The sequence below is a fragment of the Lytechinus variegatus genome, chromosome 10, assembly GCF_018143015.1.
Source record: "Lytechinus variegatus isolate NC3 chromosome 10, Lvar_3.0, whole genome shotgun sequence".
NCBI classification, from domain to species: Eukaryota; Metazoa; Echinodermata; class Echinoidea; order Temnopleuroida; family Toxopneustidae; genus Lytechinus; species Lytechinus variegatus.
The window spans coordinates 20,947,824-20,958,983 of NC_054749.1; the positions used below are offsets into that span (position 1 = coordinate 20,947,824).

At 35.8% G+C, this 11,160-nt stretch overlaps 1 protein-coding gene across 1 annotated transcript; it reads right to left on the minus strand.

Moving 5' to 3' along the window:
- Window positions 1-776: 776 nt before the first annotated feature.
- LOC121423226 (THO complex subunit 4-like) lies at window positions 777-9,362 on the minus strand. Its single transcript, XM_041618545.1, has 6 exons — window positions 9,000-9,362; window positions 7,382-7,531; window positions 6,673-6,820; window positions 5,575-5,644; window positions 2,885-3,143; window positions 777-1,719 (listed from the first exon to the last, which is right to left on the minus strand). Exons 1-6 carry the CDS (start codon window positions 9,228-9,230, stop codon window positions 1,708-1,710), a joined length of 870 nt encoding a protein of 289 aa, XP_041474479.1. The 5' UTR covers window positions 9,231-9,362; the 3' UTR covers window positions 777-1,707.
- Between the last annotated feature and the right edge of the window lie 1,798 nt (window positions 9,363-11,160).

Genomic DNA, 11,160 nt, shown 5'->3' on the forward strand with positions numbered 1-11,160 from the left:
TGGTATGACAAAGGGACAAACAATATAAGGCAGTGCAGTGAATAAATCACAGAACGTATTTACTTTGTATAGATGATCCAAGAAATTCAATAATGGACAGTATTTCTAATGTTCTTCACAAATGATGGATTTAAAGACGGTGTGATGTAGTATTAAAGGGGAAGTTCACCCTGACAAAAAGTTTATTGTAAAAATAGCAGAAAAAATAATAAAAAAATATTGCCGAAGGTTTGAGAAAAATTCATCAAATAATTAAAAAGTTATTAGAATTTCAATTTTTTGACTTGTGACGTCATATGCGAGCAGCATTCCTACATAGCGAATGGTAAAAAATCAATGAAATGTCATTTTCTCAGAAAATTGAAAATGGGTTTCACTGTAACTTTTGTATAACAATAGACAAATCATTTCACACCCGATCATGAAAAGAAAACAAAATTAAGTCATCAGGAACCATACAAAATTTGAAATTCATACATTTTATATTACATAACACATGGAGCAGCTGCTCGTTTATGACGTCACAAATCCCAAATTTTGAACTCTAATAACTTTCTTACTCTTTAACAGATTTTCCTCAAACCTTCACCAATATTTTTACTATTTTTTCTGCTATTTTTACAACAAAGTTTTCTTCAGCGTGAACTTCCCCTTTAAATATAAACATAAATACACGTATCAGCTGGTGATGTGCGATCACATATGCATGTATTACATTCAAAGTGACAGAGATTAGAATATTACCTATCATAGGTACTGTACATCACACTAATTTCTTTCCATATGGTATTTAGATCACAACAAACCCCCAAGCTTGAAATGCTGATCTGCCATGTGGGGGCGCTGTTTTGTTCAAACAAACCTCCAAGCTTGAAATGCTGATCTGCCATGTGGGGGCGCTGTTTTGTTCAAATCCACTCTTATTAATTGATTTTGAGGACTTAAGACTGAAACATAAAGTGATTTTTTAATTTGAATGTTGCAATGCAAAATCATCATAAAATGTCAATATTTGGGGAGTCAAAAGCTCTTTCTTAAGCTAAACAGAATACAAAATACAATTCGTAAATTTTGAACACATTTATCATCCATTTTAGCAAATAACTTGAAATATGCAGAAATATCGAAGATATTGCTAACAAAACATTTGATGTGCAAGTAAATTCTTATTCACAATTTAATCAAGATCACTGAAAATAAACTCGCACTTTGGTTTTGGTTTAACAGTAACAAAATGCCAGACAATACTGCTCTCCTCATATCACATTACCTGTGACACATAGCTTGGGGTATGATCATTCCATGCTATCAGTGATCCATCAAAAAAGTTTGTGTGACACGGTCTGATCATCTTAAATGTGTTTGTACAGAATGTATATAAATCATGTAATGCCTCAATGGACTGATATTCAGGGCGACCCCACATGTTCTTGTCAATTATAAGTCCAAGTCCTGCATGTTACATAGCTTTAGACCAATATAAAATATACAATCATCGAAAAAAGTACAATATTAATAGAAAAATCATAAAATTGAAAAAAAAAATCTTGGGCTTGTAGGAACAAAATGGATACAGTAATCTGATATTGTTTAAAAATGGAATACTAGTTTGATTTTTTATACAAAATAATTAAAAGAGGAAATTTGCCGATCATCCTTATCTGGGTCTGATATGGTACTGTTGTGGTATATACATCCAAGCACTCTCTAGCTATCGATCTGTGACAAGAAAAGAAATAGGAAGGGAGAAACGAAGAAATTATTATTTTAAACAACATATCGACTGGTGAAATAGTGTATGCATGCAAAGATAAATTTATTTACATGTGTGTTTCATTACAAAAATAAAGGTGGTAATAAAAATGTGTGAACTCCCTCCATCTCTTTGAAATCTCTCTTCTCTTGACCTCTTCAAAAAACATCTCAAAACACACTCATATAACCATAAATCTTAACTTGTCTTATGCAATCAACAGCACTTTGTATCCTCTGGAAAAGGCGCTATATAAATCCAATTATTATCACTATTATTATCATCTCACTGTTCCTGTCATTTATACTTTAATACATAACAGATAAAGTTGGTTATCCTTGTCAAATTGAATTAGAATTGCATATGTAATGCATATATTAGAATCACTAAAATTCTACTTTCTGACATTACAAAATGACTATTTTTGTTTCAATTCATTAAGAGTATTAAAAAAAAAATCAGCATTGGTCTATTTGGTTCTTTCTTCTAACAAACAGATAAAAAGATGCCAAGCTCCCCCCCCCCATACACCTCCAAAGCTGCATGGAGGGTTGAATAGGAATAAAATTCGACCTCAAGATGGAATACAAAACAGAATTATCAGCTAAATGACTTCCAGGCATCTATCTTTAAGGACAATGCAATAACTTTGATACTTCTTACATGATTTCTGAGAATACTCGGTTCTATGGTTGTTGTTTGATTGACTTTGTCCTAATGTAGTGATCAAAATTTTCAGTTCTCTCATAACTTGCAAAATCCTTAATGCTTGCTGTTCTAAACATATCATTTTACATTTTTAGTGACATGAACAAACTGATAAAGCAATTGTACGTAGTGAAAATCTTACAGAATATCTTAGCAGATACATGCTCATCACTGTGAACAGGTTTGATGGGCAGATTTTTCACTTCTGCAGTTTTTATTTTTATTGGAATCAGATTTGACATTCCCAATGTTTCACTCTAATTTTTTTTATGGCCTGTAAGATTCTGTTTTCCGAGAAATTATGTATTCTTTCAGGATTCTGTGAAGTTTTACAGTTCTCCTAAAAAAATGGGGACTCTCCCGTAATAATTTGATTCAGAAAACAATATGAATGGGGCATCCAGTTAATGAGCAAACACTAACCTGTGAGTTATACGCATCTAATTCAGCATCCAATTCGGCAGCAGTTGGTGTGGGTCTATTACCTCCAGCACCCCTGCCCCTTCCTCTCCCTCGGCCTCCACGCCCCCTGGTTCCTCCCCCTCGTCCGCCTCCTCCTCCTCCGCCCCTTCGGCCCTGGTTGTAACCCCCCTGGTTGTAGCCTCCTTGGTTGTAGTTTCCCTGATTCCGACGGACTCCCCCCCTTCCTCCTCCTCCTCGACCTCCTCCAGCTTGCTGTCTCCTGCATTAAAAAAAAAAAAGAAGATGGACCTTACTGTTAACTGTCTAAAAGTGCATGATTTAAATTCCAAGAGCATAAACAGAGGTTTCATGACTGAACACTACACAATGATTGGTGGAATATCATTCTGCATATTTACATAATGCACTTGATCTACAGGTGTCTGTGCTCTTAAAATGGCAACCCATCTCCTGCATATGATGGTGCTTCTTGCAACTTCTCACTTCACCTTCAAAAAGGTGAAATTCCCATTAAAATTACAATAGACATATCCTTTGTTTCTTCTACATTTCATATCAACCCTTGCAACTTCTTGCCTCACCTTTAAAAATGTGAAAGTTACATATTTATAAATAAATATTCATTTCATTAAAATGTGGGATATTAAGCAGACTTTAATAGATCTCTTAACCCTAAAAAGACTGGGGGGGGGCTGATTCAGCCCCCCCCTCGACATTTTTCGCGATAAATCCGCCGCGCGAAATTTTTTGACTGCGTTGCTCGCTGACTTTTTACTTTCAAGTCTCGCGCAACTTTTGAGACCAAAATTGTGACCCCCGGATACGCGGTTCCGAAATTACGCAACATTTCGTAAGTGCATGCAGACCCAAAATTACTCAAAAACGTGAATTTGTGTACAAATCCAATGCAAATAGTGTTCTTAGCCAAAATTCATAAATGTATCATTATTTTATCTTTTACTGCTTAAAATCAATTAATTTTATCTTGTTTATGGTCAAAATAAAGTCCCCGACAATTTCCATTGAAAAAACAATAAAAAACAAAAAGTCGAAAAACAAAGAAATACATAAGAAATTTAGAAAACAATAGAATACATAAGAAAATAAATGTGATTTTGAATTTTTTTTAAAATCAATTTGATCAGATGCCTATCTAGAGTTTGTAAAACAAAAATTAGCATTTCAGGGGCATTATTTTATTAATTAGAGCAAACTTATGATTTTACGCATAAATTAGCATAATTAATGAGACATGAGATATTTTGCAGAATTCAATGTTATAGTTTTGTAGATAATGCCATTGGTAACGCGTGTGCTAATTTTCGTCGCGATCGCGTGATCGACGGCCGAGATCATAAGGGGGGGCTGAATCAGCCCCCCCCCAGTCTTCTTAGGTGTCGAAATAGCCCAGTCTATTTAGGGTTAACCCTGCCACACTATTCATCCTCATCATGAAGAAAATGAGAAGTGGGCGGCCAACAAGGTATGGACTGTCGAAATTTTAGTCATAACCATAAACATGTACCTTAGCAAGTATGTCTTTGACCCATAGTCTTACTGCACATTAATATAATGCTGTGTTAGAATACTCCAAAGTGAAAGGCCAAAATAAAGACCACACCCTAACAACCTACAACATATATACTCAGTGACTTCATTGTTCAAAATGGTATTGAGATTAGGCAGGATATATCACCATAGCCTGTGTGTCCGTGTATATTCTTCAACATCAATGTCCAGCCACCTCAAAGATTGTTATAGGCATTCAATGCACATTTATACCAGGATTAAAGACAGTACTGATACACTTTTACCTCTTAGAAACAACAAAAGGAATGCCTATTAAGCTAATCTCAAAACAGGATGTGGCAAACAAGGTAAAAAAAAATGAAGAATAGCAGTATCTCCTTGAAGGAATATAGCTTGAGTAGGTTTTAAGAAAAAGAGTACTTAATGCTAATCATACTGGACTCAACCCCCTGGATATTTGCTTTCATATATGCAGGATGTGCAAGCATTTTTACACTCTTGCCTTATAAATCCCAACAGAATAAAAAAGATAAGACAACTGTGAAATAAACCATAAAGTTTTGACCAAGAGGCAAGTTTCGAAAACAATCACAGGGTGGATAACAAACTGCTATTCTTCAATCTGAGAAAATCCTACACTTGTTATTCCTGTTTACTCAATCTGTTGAGATTTGTTAGGCAATAATACAAAACTGCTTACAATGTACATAGCCTGTGTGAAATGACACATCTTTCTCAGTACTCCTCATAACATACAAGAGGGCAAATATGCTTGCAAGGGCCTATAAAACCCTTCAAATTTTGATGACTCGATTAGAACGACTAGAATAAGAAAAGTTCATGAGCGTCCTTTGTTGCGCCTTTATATTTGCCAAAATTGACAAATTATTTGTTTTGACCTTAAAGACAATTGGTGGGACTGAATGAACACTAAATTATCTAAATGTTGCCCATAAAATAGCTTCAACAATACATATTTTGTTGTATTGTCTCTGTTTCTCCAGTCTAGGAAAAAAAAACTTTTCTTCAAATCTTGATGTCATAATTAGATCATATTCTTGCACAATTATAAATACTAAAAATAAAATTTTAGAAAGCAGGCCTTTACAAAATACCCCAACTACAGGAGAATGGACAAAATGGAAAAGATGTAAACTTACGGTCTTGATTGCATTGGGTTTGACTCTAGCTCAGTCGCTGAACCAACTAACTGAATATTCATCGGTCGACCTGTTGATGCAACGGGGCAAATATGAAAAGAAAAGTTAACATATTGCTACCATATTCAATTGAAAGAAAATTAATCATATCAGTGATATTTTCAATCAAGCATGAGCCCTAAACTAATTTTTGCAGATCTGCACCACTAAAGTGAATATGAAAGAAAAAGCTGTGCTGCATCATAGTCATGATTCATAAAAATATTGCGATAATGGTTGACATGTCATTTTGATCATTCAGTATATTTTGTAGTTTCAGTGGGCTGTCATCAAAGACATTTGCAAACTTTATGCAATTAAAGGTAAATGCCAGTTTTAGTAACAATCCCAAAATGACTTTTACAGAATCCAATATAATGACCACTCAAGTGTCTGTAATATGAATAACAAATATGTGCCACAGGATTCTGGAAGAAATTGTGTAATTGCTGAGAAATAAGCAAAATAAGCGCAGATTCGGGCACTTCCGTCGGGTCTTTATTCCAGCAATATCATATACACTGTCCCACATGTGCCTATCTGTGTTGGCGATCTTCAGTGTGATTGTTTTTCAGCTTAGATTTAATGATTTCACAAAGTTCAGTTTATGTAACTGTACCAGATCTAGATCGACGATGATATAGTAATACTTAACCTTGGTTTTACAGACTTTCTCACGAAATGAGTGTTTTACTGCAACTACTGTAATTTAGCTTTAACGATAGTATACCAACCTCGTAGAACAATAATTCTACACATGAAGAATTTAACTCCAATGAAATTTGAATAACAGTATCCCAGAATAGTGATATATCCCTTTTCATGTGCCCATAATGGCATGCATGTAGGTCTCATGTGTGAGCCTTCATTGTTGTCATGGAAACTCTAATGCCAAACCTAATAAAACTAACCTGATTCTTAGTACTATCACCTCTTCTAACATAATATTATCTCAAACTAAACCTCTCTCGCTCTATAAAACCTGACCATGACCCCTCCAGCCCTTTCCAGGAATACTGCAGCTGAAGCGAAAGTCATGGAAGCATTATGAATACCCACCGTCTAATGGCACTTGATGGTACTGCTTGATTGCTTTCATAGCGTCTGCTCTCCTTTCAAAGATAACGTCTGCTGTACCAAGACTTCTTCCCGTCCTGTCGTAATGTACCGCTGCCTTCTTCAGACTACCAAAGTCTGCAAACAATTCCTGAGAGAGAATATCATAAGAAGCTAATGAGGAATGCAGGACTTGAAAGAACTTTTACTTTCAAATTCTGACTGCAGGCTGTCACTGTTTGTATTTACTGAAGCACAGATTTTATAATGTCACACAAAAGTGAATTTGAAAACCGCAATAATAGCATGGTGTACTTAATTTGCATTGACAGTGAAGCAGTAAAATAATACAATGGATGTTTCCACAATGTGCATTTTGTCTTTAAACTGGCTTGTTCTATAGTAAATTACTTGTAAGTCAAATAGACATGTGCTTGAGCATTTCAAATATTGGCACTGGTACTCAACAAATAAAATGATCATTAAGAATGAATACTTGACAGAGTAGCAAGTCATAATCAATAAAATCAGTTCATACTGACAACCATTTGAATTCATCTTTTCTTCTAAGCACATGTACAGTACATCAAGTCTTTATGAAATTAAGAAAGGGTATAGAAACTGCCAAGTTACAGATGGAAATGAAAGGAAAGTAATTTTCGAGAGCCCCACCACTAAATAAAAAGGGACATTACGATGAAATGTAACTTACCTCAATATCATTATTTGAAACACCAAAATCCAGATTTGAAACTAGCAGTTTTCCAGGTCCGTTCGCTGCAGTTGATAATCCTTGTCTTCTGATTGCACCTCCACCTTCACTGTACATATCATGCTGCCACTGATCAGGCATCTGTTTTGGCTAAAAAAGGAAAACAAGCAAAATATATGAAGACCCCTTCAAAATAACATTTTATATTACAATTTTCTTTTTGAAAACCCAACATGATCTGTAGATCTATACTTACATTGGCAAAACAAATTGACATAGATCAGGATTGTAATTTTGTTCTGATGATTCATAATAATCTGCAATGATTTTTAACATGAACACCATGTCTTTACAAAATCCCTAGATGAGGCTAAAATATGAAACTCTGAAATACTAGTACTGGAAGAGAAATCCATGAACCCATGCAACACAATCTGATGTTAATCTCATTCTGGCACCAACAAATCAAATGCCAGCTCTACACTCTGTCCCTGGGTAAGAGTAAGGAAGCAATATTCTTCTCCCCCCCCCCTTTCTTCATGTTCTTTAATTTTTTCATCTTTCTCACATAAGACTAGATCTTGCTAATTTCCACATCCAAATTCAATGCCTTCCTGTATTTGTGTAAAATTTGACACATTTCATACTAGATTGAGTCTTATTTGCTGCAGATAATGCGGTGTAAAAGTCTTCTTGTAGTACATGTAGATCTCTCATTCTTGGTAAATTACATTTGATTTTAATTTGACCTAGCATATAATTGTGCATTCCACAGAATCCAACCAGGAGGCTCCTAGAGAGTAAAAATCATTCACTAACGTGTGCTTACTCTCCATGAAGCCAGGGATTGCGTTCCATTCGTGTGCATGTACCTGGAAAAAAAATCCTGAAATTTTCGCCCCAGAGATTTCTAATTTGCTTCTGAAAGATCTAGCCCTAAATCATGTAAAAGGGATACAACTTCATTTTTTATCAGACTGATAGAAGCATGGAAAAGAAGTGAAACTTAATGTAAAGTATAAGAATATTAGTTTTAACTGCTTTTAAAGATCATGATGTTGCATGAATTTTATAAATCCCCCCATAAAATCCCACCTCACCTTTGTCACTCGAAATATCACAGCGAGTTCACGGGCTAGATGCTCTGTTAGGTGGAGTAGATCTTGCATGAGCATCGCTTGAGGTAAACCTTATCCATGTTCTTATTTTCAATTTAAGTGGGGCCTTATGCCTGGGGGAGTGCATGTGAATTGCCAAAGTTGAAATTAACAATCGACCTCAAAGTTATGACACTGACTGACAGGATACCTACACAGGAGAAATCCTATTCATCCGCATCTTGGCGCCGCGCTGGCTGAAAAAATTTGATGAAGCATCAAGCAGGACAAAATTGACAGTAACGAAAACATGTTCACAATCACACAGTCCCCCAGGCCCAGGCATGCCAGGCCCCTATTCTTCATCAGTTCATGATTTTGAATCATGATCATATTCATAATTTCTTAAATTTAACCATGTTAAAGAGACATCCATTCATTCCATTGGCAGATTTACATTTTTATAGACATATTTGAATACCATTCACATAGCACTTTTGCTACATATACGCAATTCTTACCCGTGAATATGGCGCCGGTCTGCCAGCACCGCCACCTCTTTGTCTTCTCATCGGTCCTCCGCTGCCTCCACCACCCCGGCCTCCTCGGCCACCACGTCCTCCGCCAGCGCCACCGGCACCTCGTCCTCTGCCACGGTTACCACCTCTTCCTCTTCCTCCTCGACCACCACGGTTCCCTTTATTTGCTTTGATTATATCATCAAGGCTCATGTCGATCTTGTCACCACTCATTTTTCTATTTAAACCCCTTTACGGGGAGCCAAAAGCGAGGTATATTAAAGTAAAAAATAATCTACAGCTTTGAAACTGACTAGAACACGCGAGGCCGTTACGTTACACGAGATTGCCGCTAGCCGTATACTCTCTCTACGCAAATTTGGCGTCGCGTCTATAAAAAAAGAAAATAAGCAAACAATAGAATAACCGATGACGTCATTTCACTTTACGATGAGTGCCAATTTAAGGATTTGGTATGAGATCACTAGCTACACTGTAAAAACGTTGTTTATAATTTCAAGCCCGTCACTATATAACAACTACTATTTTAACCCTTTAGTTTAGTTTAGTTTACTCCAAAGATGTTGTAGGACGAAGCCTGTTCATCGATCAAAGTAGAAATGTCTATTGCTGCTCTCCTTCAGACAAAATCAGATGAGCTACTTATGGCAGGGATATCGTAGACAGTGAAAAATTTCATGGAAACACACAAGAAATGAAAATTACTCAAAGTCATAGGCAATCTTCTCCCAATGCTTATCCAGTCTATTCTTAAAAGCAATCACTGAACAAGCAGTAACTACATCTTCTGGGAGACTGTTCCACACATCTATCACTCGGTTAGCAAAGAAAAACTTACGCACATCGAGACGCGAATATCTTTTCTCTAGCTTTAAGGAATGACCACGTGTTTTACCACCACGTCTCAGATAGAAAAGCTCCGAACTTGAATCATACTTGTTTAAACTTTTTAAACAAGTTTTACAATGGCACAGAGGCTAGTGCATGATGTCAGGCTTTTTAAAAAATATCATTTTATTATTATTTTTTTTACTGTGTAAGTATTCAAAGCAATAAAGCATTTTTTGTCATTACATTATGCCCGTTTTTGCCAAAGATTAGCCCTGTAGAAAGGGGTTTCAACCGCGGGTTCGATTCCTTCTCTTCATAATTTGACAACCAAAAAAAAGTCATCATAAAAGAACTATTTTTGCCTTTTTATTTGTTTCATAAACTAAGAAGAAGAACAATCATCAGACAACGCTGTTTGGTATTTCGTACCCTCATAGGCGGCGGAAGCGGGGGGGACCCCTAAATTTGTTGTTGATGACCTTTTTTTTTTTTTTTTTTTTTTGGCTTGTCAATTTATTTTCCTACGTCCCCCCTTAAAAATTTTTGGATTGAAAACCTTTTTTTTTTCTTTTTTTTTTTGGCTTGTAAATTTTTTTTGGGTTGTCCCCTCCTAAAATTTGTGGCTTCCGCCGCCAATGCGTACCCTACCAAAGAACTTGTTTTCTCCATTATTTTTTTTCAAACTTTAATTTTTGTTTGCTTTGGCAACGGACTTGATGAAGTCAACAGGTTTAAGAATATCATTTTGATTCACTACCTGATTTGGTAAAAATTTGACGGAAATGGGGGCAAATAAATTCATATATACGTTGATGAGAAGGCATGGAGGAAGCAAAGCCAAATAGTCATTTTTTGCTTGATCAAATGTATTTTCTCTTTGGAAAGATGTTGACTTTGTGGACAGGGAAAGTTTGATGAACTTTAGAATGTACTACTATTCTTCGGTTATCCTGTTTCCGTCACAGCACAGCATGCCTCAATGTAAAAAGTGCAGGATATATCGAAAAGAAAGTCAGCTTTTTTTCAGTCTGCAATCACTCATCCTGAAAAAAATCCCATATACATAACTGCCCCAATTCAAATCGATTATAATGCATAAGAACTATTAACTGAAAATAGCATATCATTGATAACGCAATTCAGTGAAAGAAAGATTGAGAGTAAAAGAGGTTGACTTCAATTCCAGCTTATTTTGTCAATGGGGGGGGGGGGCGAAAAATATTTTCACCAACATTTTTCTCGATTGGCCGCTATGATCTGATTTTTTGTTTTTTTTAGGGGGTATAGTCCTAACTAAATACTTAAGTTTTAA